At 38.2% G+C, this 17981-nt stretch overlaps 1 protein-coding gene across 3 annotated transcripts in view; it reads right to left on the bottom strand.

Annotated features, from left to right (window-relative positions):
- Positions 1-17981, bottom strand: part of CEP112 (centrosomal protein 112kDa) — a 587957-nt gene that overhangs the window by 95676 nt on the left and 474300 nt on the right. For all 3 annotated transcript variants that reach the window (XM_011992146.1, XM_011992147.1, XM_011992148.1), the window contains one exon: positions 13185-13334. In XM_011992146.1, the coding sequence (XP_011847536.1) occupies positions 13185-13334 (150 nt within the window). The remainder of the gene's footprint in view (positions 1-13184; positions 13335-17981) is intronic.

The following is a 17981-nucleotide window of genomic DNA, read 5'->3' as shown; positions in this document are numbered from 1 at the left end:
AAAATTGCCAGAGAATAGAATCAGAGGGAAGCTATGGAGTAAAAAAAACCTTTGAGAGAGAACCGTTCATTTCTTCTCTGCTCATTCATTGCTATTGCTTCTCCTTGCTCTAGGAAGCAAGGTCATAATTCACGGCCACAGTGTATCCAAGCTTACCTTCCAGAGCATTCTTCCTGAAAAATGGCACTTATGCTTTATGCTACTATGACTGAATGGCTCTGTCTTCCTTTCTGAGTGAGTAGGCAAACCTTCTTAGGTGGGATGGAAAATACATTTCTATTCTTAGCACTATTAATTCTAATTCAGGAGGGCACAAAGAAAATGCCACTTTCCTTGTGCCCTTAGGACGTGCATACAGGGGAGACAAGCATTAAATAGTGAACAGGTCCCAAACAATGCCATTTGATGCTAGGCATTGAGATTTCTTTTTGTTTCTCAATGCTACTAAAACACCACAATGAGGTTTGTAATTTTATTCTTTGGGAATTGATTCCTGTAAGCTTTTAGCACAGTAAAAATTGCCCAATCTTATGAAATATTCTACACCCCCCACCCCCTGCTCCCAACCAAGCCCTTCTGGTAACACAGACCAGATTGCTAGATGTCCTACTGGCAGCTGACCTTTTCTTGTGAACTCCAGTCAGTAGCCAAGGGAGAGAAGCATCAATGCTGTAAAATCTCTTTTCTATGCCTGCAAGCAAAAATTTTACAACATTTCTCCTTGATATGAAATCTCTGCTTGGACATCTGGCTTCACAGTGAGAAACTTTCAATACACTAGCTTCAAAGAAAGGACTTAGCCCTGGTGGTGCAGTGATGCCAGAAGAATGTTCCACAGTCTCTTTAAAGAACTATTTCTAACGTTTCCCCAAATGAACTTCTGTGAGCTCAATGGATGGTGCTAACTCACATTTAGATAACTTGGCTTTGGCATACAGCCTTTTGTGGGCATTGCTCCTAGAGTATACAAATTATGTTCTTAGATAATACAGGCATACCTCAGAGATACCGCAAGTTCAGTTCCTGACCACTGCAATAAAGTGTATACCATGATAAAGAGAGTCTCACATATTTTTTGGCTTCCCAATAGCATATAAAAGTCATGTTTACACCACACTATAGTCTATTAAGTGTGCAATAGCATTATGTCTAAAAGAACAATGTACATACCTTAATTAAAACTTTCTTATTGCTAAGACATGTTAACAATCATCTGAGCCCCAGAAGGTCTTAATCTTTTTATTAGAGGAGGGTCTTGCTTTTGATGCTGATGGCTGCTGACTAATAAGGGTGGTAGTTGCTGAAGGCTGGGATGGCTGTGGCAATTTCTTAAACAGATAAAAATAAAGTTCACTGCACCAACTGACTTCTTTCACGGAAGATTTCTCTGTAGCATGCGATGCTGTTTGATTTAACCACAGTAGAATTTCTTTGAAGATGGGAGTCTATCTTCTTAAATCCTGCCACTGCTTTATCAACTAAGTTGATATAATATTCTAAATCCTATGTTGTCATTTCAACAATGTTCACAGCATCTTCCCCAGGAGTAGATTCCATCTCAAGAAAACATTGTCTTTGCTCATCCATAAGAAGCAACTCTTCATTCAAGTGTGGTCATGAGGTTGCAGCAATTCAGTCACATCTTTAGGCTCCATTTCCAATTCTAGTTCTCTCCCTATTCTACCACATCTGCAGTTACTTCCTCAAAGTCATTCGTGAGAGTTGGAATCAACTTCTTCCAAACTCCTGTTAATGTTGAGATTTTGACCTCCTCCCATGGATCAAAAATGTTCTTAATGGTTCCAAAATGGTGAACCCTTTTCAGAAAGTTTTCAATTTACTTTGCCCAGATCCATTAGAGTAACTACCATCTATGGCAGCTATAGTCTTATGAAATGTATTTTTGACATAACAAGACTTGAAAGTTGAAATGACTCCTGGATTCATGAGCTGGAGAATGGATGCTGTGTTAGCAGGCAAGAAAAAAACATTCCTCTCCTTGTACATCTCCATCAGAGCTTTTGGGTGACCAGGTGCATGGTTAATCAGCAGTCATTGTTTTTAAAGGAATCTTTCTTTTCTGAGCAGGAGGTCTCAATAGCACACTTAAAATATTCAGTAAACCATGCTGTAAACCAAGTTGCAGTGCAGGTTTTCTTGTTCCACTGAAAAAGCACAGGCAGATTAGATTTAGCATCATTCTTTAGGGTCCTAGGATTTCTGGAATGGTTAATGAGCATGACCTTAGTCACCAGCTGCACTTGCCTCGAACAAGAGAGTTAGCCTGTCCTTTGTAGTTTTAAAGCTTCTCTAGCCATAAAAGTCCTAGATAGCATGTTCTTCCAATAGAAGGCTGTTTCATCTACATAGAAAATCTGTCATTTAGTGTGGTCACCTTCATCAAGGACCTAGCTAGATCTTCTGGGTAATTTGCTGTAGCTTCTACTTCAGCACTTGCTGCATCACCTTGCATTTTTATGTTATGGAGATAGCTTCTTTCCTGAAACCTTATGAACAAACCTCTGCTAGCTTCAGACTTTTCTTTCTGCAGCTTCCTCACCTCTCTCAGCCTTCACGGAATTGAAGAAATTTATGACCTTGCTCTGAATTAGACTTTGGCTTAAGGAAAGGTTGTGGCTAGTTTGATCTTCTACTAGACTACTAAAATTTTCTCCATATCACCACAAAGTTGCTTTACTTTCTGCCATTCATGTGTTCACTGGAGTAGCACTTTTAATTTCCTTCAAGAACTTTTCCTTTGCATTCACAATGTGGCTGTTCGATACAAGAGGCGTAGCTTCGGGCCTGTCTCGGCTTTCAACAAGCCTTCCTCACTGAACTTAGTAATTTCTAGCTTTTGATTTAAAGTTAGAGATGTGTGACTCTTCTTTTCACTTGAACACTTAGAGGCCACTGTAGAATTATTGACTGACCTATGTCAATATTGTTGTGTCTCAGGGAAGAGGGGGGCCCGAGGAGATGGAGAGAGATGGGAGAATGGCCAGGAAGTGGAGCAGTTAGGACACACGCAACATTTACTGTTTGTTGTCTCCCATGGGTGCAGTTCGTGGCGCCCTAAAACAATGACGATAGTAACATGGAAGATCACTGATAACAGATCAATCGCCATAACAGTTATAATAATGAAAAGGTCTGAAATATTGCGAGAATTACCAAAATGTGACACAGAGACACAAAGTGGGCACACGCTGTTGGAAAAATGGTGCCAATCGACTTGACACAGGGTTGCCACAAACCTTGAATTGTACAAAACACAGTATCTGTGAGGTGCAATAAAATGAAGTGTGATAAAATGAGGTGTGTCTGTATATACAAGGCACGCGGTATTTTTTTAAAAATCTGCATAAATTAGGCAAAATATATGATGGTTACCACAAGATCTGAGTTCTCTCCCCATATCTGCTATACCATTACAGAATATTTATGAGCTTGCTGCCACTAAAAATAAAATGACATGAGAATAAAGGGACACTATTTGTTATCAGAACCTTTTATGATTCATGAAGGAACATCTTTCATTTATTCTCTGTATTTCCAGCACTTCCATTGAAACAAACATTGCACTAAAGCTTGCTCTCAAAAACCTCATAGTCTAGTTGGTGAGAAATAGAATTAATCTACATACAGGTCCACAATGTTCTCTCCGCAATCCTGAAATCCAAAAATCCTCTGGAAAACACAAATTCTTTTGGAAAGTCTGAGTTAACTTCTTCGGGAACAAAACCTGACTGATGTTGGGTGGGACTTACAATCTTGACTTGTCTCTTTCACTGCGGACACTCACACGTTTCACGGTTCCTGTATGTGTCCAGTAGACTGTGCGGTCCCAGGACCCACTGCAGATACAGCACAAGCACCACCTTCCTAGAACCTGCAGATTCGGACTGGGTGAGGGATTGTGGATCAGCACCGTAATACAGCAAACACTTTGTTAGAGGAATGGACGAGGCTGGCATGAGTTTCTCACTCTGATGCTTCGCAGAAAAGATGACCTTTAAGTCAAAGGGAAAGGCCACTTTACACAGAGCTCAGGGGCATTTCCCATGGGGCATGGGATCGTAGAGAACATGGCATCTATGCTGAGCACTGGCAGCTGACGAGGGGGAGTGGAGGGTGATGTCTAGACAAGTGGTTCTCCATGTGTTGGGTTTCAGGACTCCAGTCCACTCTTACAAACTGACAACCTCAAAGAGGTTTTGTATATGTGCATTACATCCACTGAATTTATCATATTACATATTAAAACTAAGAAATATTAAAACATTTTATTCATTAAAATAGTAATAAATCCATTATGTGTAAACATAAATACAATATTTTAATAGAAAAATCACTATTTTTCCAAAGCAAAAAAAACAATTAGTGAGACAACTAGCTATGTTTCATTTTTTGAAAATCTTTTCAACGTCTGATTTGATAGAAGGCAGCTGGATTCTCAAATATACTTCTGCATTCAATCTCTTGCAAGATGCTACTTCGACTGAAGAACACGAAGAAAATCTAGTCTCACATAGATAAGTTAGAAAAGGGAGGAGTATTTTAGTAGCCTTTTTAGATGACTGTGGATAGTTTTGTTACTATGCTAAAATTTGACAAGTGGTAGCTTCTAAAAAGTTAGTTGCAATGTGGAATCTGAAACTCTCTCAGTGAACTTTTCATACTATTACCTCAACATCCATTGATCTCTTTTGTATTTTCAATGGATCTTTTACTCAGGCATGGTTTTGTGACATCAGGTGTCTGTCATTTGGAAAACATGGTTCTGTGAGTTATACAAATCTTCCAAATGTTGATATGCTTCACTCTCTTCCTTCCCCTTTCTTCCCATACACATCACTCATAATATCACCGATCTCATCAGAAAAGTCTGTAAGTATTGTAAGGCTGTCAGGCTCACAGCGGTGGTATTCGTTTTCCAAAATTCTAATTTCTGCTTGAAAGCTCAAATTTTATCATTAGCAACAATATAGTCAGTTGTTATCCTTGAAATGTCAGGCTTGTTTCATTTCATTCATTTTCAAGAAAACATCTGCCAAATACTCAAGTGTGAATATGCATACGTTGCCTATCAGTCTTTCTTTCAGAGTGACTAGAGTTCAGCTCATACTCATATAGACACAGAACTGCTTTTCCCTAAGACAGTCATTCTACTTTAGGCAGCAGAAGTGCTTCATGTGTACTTGCTATTAATATTAAAAGAGATGTGTCCTCGAGGTTTGAGATTTAACAAAATCAACACAGATGCTCTTCAACTAAGATGGTATTAAGTCTCAATAAACCCAATGTAAGTCGAAAATATCGTTAAGTTGAAAATGCACTTAATACCCTGATTAACCTGTCATAAAGCTGAGAAATTGTAAGTTGAGCCACTGTAAATCAGGGACCATCTGTACATTTTATTGCTTTGTTGTTTTATTTTTTTTTAACCATAAGTACATGGTAGTGAAGAAAATAATGACTAGTCATATGGTTTCATGTTAAAGCCTTGTTTTGTGTGAAGGCACCATTGCTTCTATATCATCTGTGCAAGTATCAATATAGTAAAAAAGGAAAGCGATGTCTTTGTGTTATTATGAAAATAATTTTGACCTTGTGAGGCCATTGTAAAGGTCTCAGGGACTCATCGGAGTCTGCAGAGAATACCTTAAGAGCTGCTGGTTTAGATCATAACCTGCTTTTGTCTTTTTTTTTTTCTTTTTTGAGATGGAGTCCTGCTCTGTCGCCCAGGCTAGAGTGAAATGGTGTGGTCTCGGCTCACTCCAACCTCTGCCTCCTGGGCTTAAGTGATTCTCCTGCCTCAGCTCCTAAGTAGCTGGGATTACAGGTGCCCGCTGCCACGCCTGGCTAATTTTTGTATATTTATTAGAGACGCGGTTTCACCATGTTGGCCAGGCTGGTCTTGAACTCCTGACCTTGTGATCTGCCCGCCTCGGCCTCCCAAAGTGCTGGGATTACAGGCATGAGCCACTGTGCCCAGCCTAGATCATAAAGTGTTTTATATGCCATATTGACAAGTATAGGTTTTATCCTATAGGCAATGGAAAGCCATTGATGAATTTTAAGAAAAAACAACATACCCATATTTGTGTTTTAGAAAAGTTACCTTATCCACAGTGTGAGGCATAGATTTGAGAGGGCCAAGTTATTGGCAGTGATTCTAGATAAGGGTGATTGTGCTAGGCAAGGTCAAAGATGATGATGATCTGACCTAGAAGGTAGGATCTAGTGATTGGGGAGTGGGGTATGAGTTTGGAGATATTTAGGAGTTTTCTCTAGGGACTGACCTATGAGAGGTAAGGGAAGGAAAGAATTCATTCAGAGAGATTTCTAAGAATCTGACTTCAGTGAGTAGGTAGATGATGGTGGTACTTTAATTCAGATAATCAATACAAGAAGAAGAGCAGGCTAGGGCTGGGAGAAGAGCAAGAAGAAGATAAATTCAGTTTATGACAGGTCTAGATTATGCAGTCTATGGTCCATCCAAATGGAAATGTCCAGCAGTAGTCAGAAATGTGAATTGAGGGCTCAGGAGAAAAGTTTGAATGGTGATGAAAATTCAAAATTCATTTGTCTGGAAGTTAATGTGAAGGGATGAGATTGCCCAGGGACAATCCAATACATATAGATAAAACAAAATAGGCCCTAACTAATACCATTATTTCAGTGCAAAAAAGAAAAGATGGGAATAAGAATGGGAAAGAGGGGTTCCGAAAGGTAGATGTCCCAGGAAAGTGCTGCCATAGAGCTAAGAAAGTTTTTAGAGGCTAGTCCGTGCAGATTAAATCATTGTTCACAGGTGTTCATGGTCTTCTAACTAGAGTCAGTATATAATTTCCCTGCTTCATTGATGTGGACAGAAATGAGGCTGAGGATGCAGGGCTTTCTTTCAATCCATCCTTTTGCACTTCTGTAATTTACCATGAACAGGATATCCCAGACAACTACTAGTCCAAGCCGACTGTACAAACGCGTAGAGCTGGCCTGAATCTGATCTAAAGCCTGGAGTCAAACCCAGTCAGTCAATGCATATTCTGAATCTGAGCCACAACAGCGACCTGCAGACATGTTGCAAAAAAAAAAAAAATAAATGTGAGTGAAAGTCACTGAGTCTCCAAAAGTGTTTGTTAGGCAGCATTATTGTGGTAATATCTGAGCAGCAGAAGATCCTTGCTATGTGTCATGAAGAAGTCAAATAGGCTTCTCAGATTAGATAGTAGATTTAATGTCCCTCTCCCAACACCAAATAAAATGAGTCAAGAAGAGTAAAAGCCAGCAAAAATACACCAACAGAACAATATCGGGTGATAAGGTAGACATCATACAAAAAACCATAAAAAATCTGGGGTCAAGGAAAGAAACATAATTCTGGAACACAGTGAAGAGTTGCACAGGGGCTTCACTTCAAAACTTGCCATGCCCCTAGGATCATTATTTTGTTATGAGTCAAAATTCTGAGAATTCTCAATACTATCACCAAATTTGGAGGAAGGAAATGGCATGGCAGCCTCATCTTTTTCCTCTTCTGGCTGAGAGTAGGGGAGATGGATGTGGCAGAAAAACAGATAAACATCAGGGCTGGCCACCTCAGAGGAAAGGACTTCAGGGATATACACAAAATTGGGATCATTAAAAACTCAAAGGAAAAGAAGATGCCGCTCCCATGTCGGCAGTGTGAACCCTGAAACACACTTAACATAATCTCAAAGCGAGAACAGTCAGTTCAGCCAGATGCATGGTGGTTTGTGCGCCAGCTCTGCCTTCCCCTTCCCTCAGGTCAGAGAACACACAGAGACACTACAAGTCAGTTTCATTTACAAGGAGAACCACTGTGCTTCATTTGCTATTTGAATACTGAACATGTAGACATATCTCAGTCACTTAACTGAATTTATCCTGGTTAATCTACTACACTTACATGAGAAAGAAAGACTTCTTCAGGAATGCCTCAGAAAATACAAATCACTTCCATGGAGGAGCACTCTGTCTATGTCTGCTGGTTTGCAGACAGAAGAGTCTGCGGGTCATGTCTGCTGGTCTCTCTAGCCCAGGCTTCTCACAGCAATCTTAAATGCTCGATGAGCCGTGTTTACACATGGGAAGAAAATGTGAACAGGAACACTGCACCCATGTAACATGCCATTCAGTCATACAGGTTAGCCAGCAGACATTCTTAAACATGAAAAAACTCAGGGAAGACAGCACCATCCAGTCAATTAAGAAACAAATCAAAGTAAAAACTGTGGGAATGGAGACACTATGGTAAAAGGCCTAGTATAAGCACTGCATAGATGGAAATATAGCATGAGAATTAAACTATAGGATACGGTTTAAAAATTGTGAATATCATAAACCCTGACAGTGTGAAAATACTACTACTATCCAAGGTAGGAGGTGGCAGGGAAGGGTTCTCTCCTCATACGGGAGAAACTATGAGGGTGCAAATGTACATGTTTTTCAGCCGAAATCAACATGTTCTGTCCAAAACTTCAACAATTCCTCTGTTTTACTCTAGTTTCTTTCATCTGTTGAATTAAAGTAAAATTAAAGATTTTTCTAAAACAACAACAAAAAATCTATAGTATTCATTTCAAAAGCCTACTCAGCTTTCTGTTCTTTTCGCCTTATACATAGTAGGATATCGGAAATAATGTTTACCTTAATTCTATGATGGTTATTTCTGGGTGATAGGATTTGGGGTGACTTTAAAAACTGTTACTTTTTTATTCTTGCATTTTAAATTATTTATAAATGAGCATATGACATTTCTACTTCTTCGAAAACAAGAGAATAGATTTTCTTTATAAAAAAAGATGGATGCAAATATGCCACGATGTTAATTAATGTTGATTATGGGTAGTAGGAATATAGATATTTTCCTCTTTGTACTATTTTGTATAGTTGAGGAATAAATGGGAGATAAAAACTGGACCTTTAGTATCGACTACTGTGGTAGATTTAAGATGGCTTCACAATCTATGCCATTCCTCCCACTGAGAGAATGGCCACTGTTTCTCCTCTCCTTGATTCTGGGCTGGCCCTATGATCTATCTTGATCAATAGAATGTGGTGGAAGTGAGTTTGTGAATCTTCCCAGGGCAGGGTTTAATGGAAATGCAGGTTCTGCTTTTACCCCTTTTAATTCTCTTTGACATCAGCTACTAAGTGAAAAGTCTGATTAATCTATTAGTGAGAAAGGCCATATGGCATGGGCCTGAAACCAGCTCAGACAGTCCAACCCCAGCCAAGCTTTCTGTTGAATGTAACCTCATGAAGCACCCCAGCCAATGCCATACATTGAGCAGATGAACCACCCAGCTGATCCCTGCCCAAATTTCTGATCCAAAGAATTATGGGCAGATAGCTATTGCTCTAAGCCACCAAGTTTTGGGGTATGCACTGGTGATAACTCTTTTGAAAGGTGTGACTTTGAATGTAAGGAGTGAGCTAAGGCAGTAAATAAGTGATAAAGTTTTTTTGCTGTTGATTTTTAAAAGATAGTGTGTTACAGCATAAAAGATCTATTCTTGGCCAGGTGTGGTGGCTCATGCCTGTAATCGCAGCACTTTGGGAGGCTGAGGCAGGTGGATCACCTGAAGTCAGGAGTTCGAGACCAGCCTGGCCAACATGGTGAAACCCTGTTGCTACTAAAAATACGAAAATTAGCTGGGCATGGTGGTGGGTGCCTGTAATCTCAGCTACTTGGGAGGCTGAGGCAGGAGAATTGCTTGAACCTGGGAGGTGGAAGTTGCAGTGAGCTGAGATCGTGCCACTGCACTTCAACCTGGGCAACAGAGTGAGACTCCATCTCAAAAAATAAAATAAAATAAAATAAAATATCTATTCTTATGAATTTCATTCATTTGTGTAACTCTTTTTACACTAAAGGAATTCTGTTTTGTAAAAGACCTTACTTCATCTGTTGTTTCTTGGACAGTGAGGATCATGCCTGCTGTTAGTCTCACCTACAAGTATTCCCACAATGTTCAATGGATTTCTTCAGGCTGGTAGCTTTTCCCTTTTTACCAATTTTTATTGCTTCTCATTGCAAAAGTGCTGCTATAGTTTAAATACAGACAAAACTAAAAAAATCTTAAATTCTGCCACTTAGAGATATCCACTAGTAAAATTTTGATATAACTGTAGTCTTTTTTTCTCTTGAGTCATACTTTTGTTTTGCAAAAATGAGCTCATATCTATATGTTTTGGAATGCGCATTTTCATTGAAAAATATCTTGTGAACATTTTCAATATGCCTAAATATGCTCTCCAACATCATTTCCTATAGTGCACAGTTTTTAGTGTATTTGCTATAGTTAAAAATATAGAAAGGATACAGAGAATGCTGGTGTTGCAGGTACCTGTCACATAAAAGGAGCTTAATAAATAATTACTGACTGAAAGGATGAAAGCCAGAACAAGCATTTTTTGATTAGCTAAAGTTTAGTACGATTATTAATTGCCACCTTTGGGTAAATTCTGAAAATGGGTCAAAGACTAGGTATGTCTCTCAGGCAATTTAATAATGATAGGTATTGCCAAATTATCCTTCAGAAATGTTTTATCAAGTTATATTGCACCTGACTGGTGACCCTTTAAGTGGATTTTAGTATACCTCAAATTTTCTCTAGAATTAGTTTAATGATTTATCTGCAGAAATATTATTATAAGCTCTGACAGAATGAGTACTAGGTTTACTCTCTGTCTCCATTCTCGATCACCAGCTTGAAAGAGCTCAGTTCATCATCAACCCAGAAGTGGAGTGAAGTATGTTTCACAATTAGCATGCACACTACTTTTATGTCTCTATTGAATATATCTGCAGACAAATGTATTTGGTCCCAGAAAATCAAGTCTCGTAGTGGCTGTGCCTCTTTCTGAGTATCAATATCTATTCATGTACCTAAATCTATGTATACAAAACACTTAAATATAATCAGAATGTCCAAATCAAACAACTGCTGCAAAAATGTTATATCATTCATGAAGAGAGAAAAACAGAATGACAGTATCTAGGTTCATTTTGGCACTTCGTCATTTGAGTCATTTTCATGGACAGAATGTAGTACACTGGGGTATGGTATAATAGTTAGTAGTTGAGGCTCTCAAGTAAGAAAGATTGTGGCTTGAAACTGTCTCTGCCAATTGTTCAGCAGGATGATCTTGGGCTAGTTATTTAACCTCATAGTCTCAGTTTCCCCATCTGTAATATGGGGATAACAGAAATACCTTCCTCATGAAGATTACTATAAGGCTTAAATGAGATAATGGAACATGAGATGAATGAAAATGGCAGAGCGTGAAACATAGTATATGTTGAGTAAATATCAGCTATTTTTCGCAGTACTTTTTGTGATATAGCCTTAAAAAAGGAGCCAAGGCAATGAGCGCTAATGAATCAATGACCTTAGCAACTTTAATGTAGGTTAGTAAAAAAGAAATGTCATTTACTTTATGTATAATCTGAGTGAGTGAATCAAAACTTAGCTATATCTTACCTACATTGTAATTTTAATTTTTTATTTTCAGGTAACATATGGTACATATGGTTTCTATATATATTATAAAACTGTAAGAATTAATTAAATTATTATTAAATAACTTAAAAATTAATTATTAAATAATTTAAAAATTAAATAATTAAAACTGTAAGAATTAGTTTAAAATGAGCAACTGTACTAATTATAATTCTTTCAAGATTTTTTAAATCATCAAGAAACTACCAGAACTATGTTGTCAGGGGTACATTAATATTTTCCATTTTTGCTTATATTGAGATTTGATTGTTCATTTAAAATTTGGATATTACCTACCACTTGGTATTTGGACATAAAGTGAAAAAGAAATCCACTTAATATGGAAATTTTATAGAACTAAAACAATTTAAACAAAATATGCAACGCAATTTATGTGAAGCAAGATCTGTTACACAGATCAATGGGGGCACTTCCTGTATGTTTGTAATTGGAAAAAAACTTGAAAGATGTTTTTAAACCACCAGAATATGAAAAAAAAAAAATCTCTTTTTTTTTTTTTGGTTTCCATAACACAGGTAGGGGAAATAAGCTTGCGGGTGGAAATATATAGGAAAAATGTCATTAACAAAAAAATAAGTCCTCACTGGTAAAGTGAGGAGGCCGGATGTAAAGGCCTTGAAGGTTTTGTCCATCTGTTAAGGCTTTTTATTCTGTCTAGTGTTGTCTCAGCTTAAAGGGAATACATAAAAAGCAACTGACATTAACACTAACTCTTCCCAACGTTACTCAGATTGCCTGCAATAGGCTATAGAAAAAGAAGATGCAGAGGTCAGGCAGGAAAGGGCAGCTATAAAACCCAAATTTTTCTTCTATCGTTCTTTGCTTTGTATGATGACTCTACACTCTTTGAGTATTGTTATGTCAAACTAAAGTCGCTGAAAAATAATCTTTTGCTGGGAATTCTTTAAAATTTTTTTGTTCTCTTTTAAGCCTTATTTATAAAGGTTTCCAGATGCTTATCCTCACAGATTAAATCCAGTATGATGTAGACACTTACAATAATATTCACTGCTATGAAGCCAAGAAACAACTACTTGGAGATCTAACTGCCTATCACCGAAAGAATCGGGGTCCAGGGAATTTTCTGTTGCTATTAAGGGTGTGATTCTCTGAAGTCATTTGGAAACAACCTAGTTTCTCAGCAAAAACACATCTTTCCTGTACTGTGTCGAAGCACATCAAATGGCTGGCATTCCAAGCTTCGAACAGGTTATTTCTCATTATGCGAATACATAATGAAAGGATGTGGGCAAAGAACAGAATGCAAATTGGAAGCTGACTTCTGACTTTAACAGCCGGCAGTGCTAGGCTCAAACAGTCATTCTAATTTCAAGAGACAGTTCCAAAGTGGTTCTCAAGAGAAAGGACAGGGTATTTTTAAAATATTTGTTCAATGTGAATGGACTGGGCTTGCCAAAAATGACTTTTTATGCTGGCATGCGATCTCTTAGAGGGAAGTCAGCCTGAGTCACTGGATACATCAAAGGTAGAGTCCAGTGAATGGAATTACTGCAGGCTGTGTGAACAAGCCAGATACCCGCATTCATCTGCCCACTGCTGGGATTTCAGCCCTCCTTTTAATTACATTAAAGCAGCTGGTACCACTGGTTACTGAAGTCTTCAGATTACCTTGATTGCTTGGTCATTATCTCTAATCAGCTGCTTCTTCTCATCTTCAAACTTTTGTCTAACATCCTGGAGCCGCCTTTCTGCAGCAAGCTGCTGCTGGCTGTTCTCCTCTTTCAGAGAGGAAATGGTTGTCTGAAGTTCTGCTATGATCTAAAATGAAAACAGCATGCTATCACTTCAAATTCTTCTGGGAGAGGCATCTATTTATATGTACTGATGCTTAACAAAAGAATGGATTTGACAAAACTCTATTCCACAAATTAAACATTTTCAATTAACATATCACACACTGTAATGCATGAAATTCCATACAATAAAAGACTTTAATAAAACTGTGAATGGTGAACAACTGCTGAACCAAATATACTTGGAAGACGTTTCCACTCTAACATTCCACAATATTTACTCATCAGAAGAAAGAACATCTGTGATCTCAAAAATATGAAAAGTGTCAGATTTTATTTTACTGAGAAATATACTTATTAGAATGAGAAAAGCTATTCTGCTTTTCATAATGCTTTGAACTGTAATAACCAAAGAAAATAATGAACAGAGTTTATTCTTCAGTCACCTAATTCTAGACAGTAATTTTTGGGAATTCACTAACGTTTGTGTATTGTGTTTAACACTTTACATTCTTATGTCATATACTACTGTGAGACAAGTATTATTATTGCCTATCTTTTATTTTTTTTTATTTTAATTTTTATTTTTGAGATGGAGTTTCATTCTTGTTGCCCAGGCTGGAGTGCAATGGCGCGATCTCGGCTCACTGCAACCTCCGCTTCCGGGGTTCAAGTGATTCTCCTGCTTTAGCCTCCCGAGTAGCTGGGATTACAGGTGTCCGCCACCACGCCCAGCTAATTTTTTGTATTTTTAGTAGAGATGGGGTTTCATCATGTTAGGCAGGCTGGTCTCGAACTCCTGACCTTCAGGTGATCCATCCACCTCGGCCTCCCAAAGTGCAGGGATTACAGGCGTGAGCCACTGCGCCTGGACTGCCTATCTTTTATAAATGAGGACACAGAGGCACAGAAAGAGGACAAATATCTTACATTGTTGAAAATGACATCCAACTAAAGAGACAGGCAGGATTTGAACCATGCAGTCAGACCCATCACTGCACTAACTGGGTCCTTTAGCCTGCCAACTTTATGTTTCTTTCTTTCTTTCTTTCTTTTTTTTTTTTTTGAGATGGAGTCTCACTCTGTAACCCAGGCTGGAGTACAGTGGTGCGATCTCAGCTCAATGTAACCACCTCCTGGGTTCACGCCATTCTCCTGCCTCAGCCTCCTGAGTAGCTGAGACTACAGGCCACAACGCCCAGCTAATTTTTGTATTTTTAGTAGAGATGGGTTTTGCCATATTAGCCAGGCTGGTCTCGAACTCCTGACCTTGTGATCCGCCCACCTCAGCCTCCCAAAGTGCTGGGATTACACGTGTGAGCCACCATGCTTGGCCACTCCCTTATGTTTCCTTAAAACAAGGTTTTGGTATTGTAGGGAAGTTTATACTTCCAAATAGGTTGTTTTCTTCCTAACTCATGGATAGTTATTTTGGTTTACATGGTGCCATTTTCATTCACTCCTGTAGTATTCCCTACATTTAAGAATCTGTTCTCTCCCAGACAGGGTTCTTCCAACTTCTCAAATTAACCATCTGATGAGAAACTTTTATATTGAATCAGCCTTCTGAGAGCACTGTCCTTCCTTTGGTTTGGATGTATCCATTTCCTTGCAAATTCAATAGCGATGACTTTTTAAAAGCAGGAAATAGTAATTTCTTCTAATAAAAGAAACAACATTAGGCCCGCATTAGAATATAATTCTTTTGGTCCTAAGCAGCGGGGAGGGCAGTTGGTGAGAAACACTGGACAAGTTATCTTTCTTGCAGCTCAGTTTTTCCAACTACAAAAGGAGATTACAGCATTATAAGGCAATGAACAGAAACTGTCTGGAGTCCCCCAGAAGCCAAATGCTATAGAAATACTAGTTGTTACTACTGACATAAATAGTAGCATCTTGACAATAAAATATGGAGTATTTATGCTTTGAGAAGTGAGCAAATTCACTGTACCAAAGTTTGACACTTAGAATTTGTCAATAATCAAATATTTAGCCAATTGTGAAATGACAAAATATATAATAGCAATGTCAATATTATTATATGCAAACTTGAGCCTTCTGCTATGAGTGGAAACATTCATTTACTGAGAATGAAGATGGTTTTCATACATTTTCTGAATTTTGATTAAATATTGTTTTCATTCTGGCATCAATTCAATTAATTCTCATAGCACTTCCGTGAAACAGGAAAGGTTAAATTCTCATAGTAAATGTCAAAAATTGATGCGCAGAACAGTCAACTCACAGTCACAGAGCCAGAGGAGCCAGGGATAAAAACGAGTCAGATTTCCTTGGCCTACTATGAAATTTAAGATTGATCTTTTATGAGAACATGGGACCAAATAGTAACAAACAACTTACTATTTCAATGTTTTAAGCTGAGTAAACTATAACTTTGTAGAAGTGGGTTTAATTCTGGAGAGAGAAGAAGGGCAAGAGAGAGAATGAGAGAGACAGGGTGTGTGTGTGTGTTTAGTTCTGTGCAGTGTGACACATGTATAGATTCATATATCCACAACCGCAGTCATGCGATATATTTTTAAAGTACAAAGTATTTTTTTCTTAAAACAATACTGAGATTGAGACTAGCTTGTAACTGACCAAAGAATAAAGATAAAAATATACTGGGATACTTCAAACAGTCAAAGGCCATGGAACAGGGATATTTCTCATTTTCAGAACATTTAGGACAAAACAATTCAGGTTTTGAGGTGGGTGGATCACCTGAGCCCAGGAGTTCGAGACCAGCCTGGCCAACATGGCGAAACCCTGTCTCTACTAAAAATACAAAAAATTAGCCAGGCGTGGTGGCACACGCTGGAATCCCAGCTACTCAGGAGGCTGAGGCTGGAGAATCACTTGAACCCGGGAGGCGGAGGCTGCCGTGAGCCAAGATCGCGCCATTTCACTCCAGCCTGGGCAAAAAGGGTGAAACTCCATCTCAAAAAAAAAAAAAAAAAAGAAAGAAAGAAAGAAAAAAATGCAGGTTTTGGAAGGGACTACAAGTGAAGTCCAGGATGTTCTAAGAAGGACATGCTTGCTTTTGTGTGGAAAATAAAACCTTATATTCTTTGGGGGAACAAGGAGAGTTTCCTTTGGGGGAAATAATGAGATTATTTTTGGAAAGCTATTTTTAAAACTCAGGAAGGCGACATAAGGGGGAGAATGTTAAAACACTTCAGGTGAAACAACTTGGCTAGATAAATAGATAAATTATTTGGTTGAATAGACTCACAGGTGATACGGATATGGAACAGTAACTAAAATAAGGATAATTTAAAAAACAAGATTTAACACTTTAAGATTGAGAAATAATCATAATAATCAGATTAACATGCTTCAGGTAAGGAACAAAACTCTACTGGTCATAGACCTAGAGTATAAGAAAATGGACTACTTTCTCCTAAGCTCAGTGTATATAATAACTGGCACCCAGTTTAAGTAGTAGAACTATAATCGGGGTAAGTAATAAAAAACCATCACCTGGCAAATTGTATTCAGTTAACCTACCCTTCTTGTAGAATAATAATGTTAAAAAAAGGTTCTAAGAAAAATGAAAGCTAATATATACAATCATAATGAAAACTTTCCAGTTTTGATTGAATCATAATTAAAAACCATAAACAAAATGCTACCACTCAACTAAATGTTTATACTGTATTAGTTTCAACGAAAGAAGTGGATTAGATAATTTTCATATGGATATTAAAAATTAGTATTTTCAGAAACAAAAGGAGAGCTATTTTGAGCTGATGGCGTAAGCACCCGAACTCATGAAAGTCGTAATAGTTAATAATAGTTAACAATAATTGTTAAGCAATCAATGCTTTGCAAAAATGTTAGTCGTCTTAAAAAAAAAAACCAAACAAACAGGATCCTAAATAGGGGTTAGGATTTCATCTTCAACTCATTCTATTGTTTTTCAGATTGTAGTACAGTTTGAGAGTTTTACAAAACTCTTCTTTAAAACATGATGCAGTAGAGAAGACATGCCACTTAAGAAGCCATGCTTAGGAAGGTTAGGTGAACACTGAAGCTTCTCATAAAATGAGTGGATGCCCCGTGCATTCTGGGTTGGCCCCCAGGAGGCTGGCACAGAGATGGGCACAGGGGTCATGTGGAATAGTCCCAGCTACTAATACGCCTCAGGTGTTGGGCAGTGTGGGGTAGCGGTAGGAGACACTTGTCCCTTGGCAGCAGGCAAGCTCAACTAGCATTCAAACTTCAGTCCTGCCCATGTTTCTAACTGTGGACATTCTGGCAAAATGGCAGTATCTTTCCTTGAAAAAATGGCCACTAGATGACTGGGCTGAGTGAGGAAAACTGTATTAATATTGAAGAGACAAGGTAAATCTATAATCACTTATTATTTCAATGTTTTAAGAGGAGTAAACTCCAGCATTCATCACGACCGCAGTGTTTGCATCATCTGCATTCTTTTATTAAGATTAAAAAATATGTGATTCTGATGGAAATGATATTTGGGGGCATGCCCAGAGATGATGCAAACACTGCAGTGGTGGCGAGGGTGAGTGCTGCAGATCTCAGAACGGGCACAGTCCTCAGGTGTGCCAAGGGTTCAATGTACATGCTCTATTAGGTCCTAAAGGCTTGATAAAATTGTGAAAAGTAAGCAGCTTCCTCTAAAGGAGGAAAATCTTTAAAATATTTT

The sequence above is a fragment of the Mandrillus leucophaeus genome, unplaced genomic scaffold (assembly GCF_000951045.1).
Source record: "Mandrillus leucophaeus isolate KB7577 unplaced genomic scaffold, Mleu.le_1.0 Scaffold404, whole genome shotgun sequence".
Taxonomy (NCBI): domain Eukaryota; kingdom Metazoa; phylum Chordata; class Mammalia; order Primates; family Cercopithecidae; genus Mandrillus; species Mandrillus leucophaeus.
The sequence above is the reverse complement of the archived record's forward strand: the minus strand, read 5'-3'. Positions and strand labels throughout refer to the sequence as shown.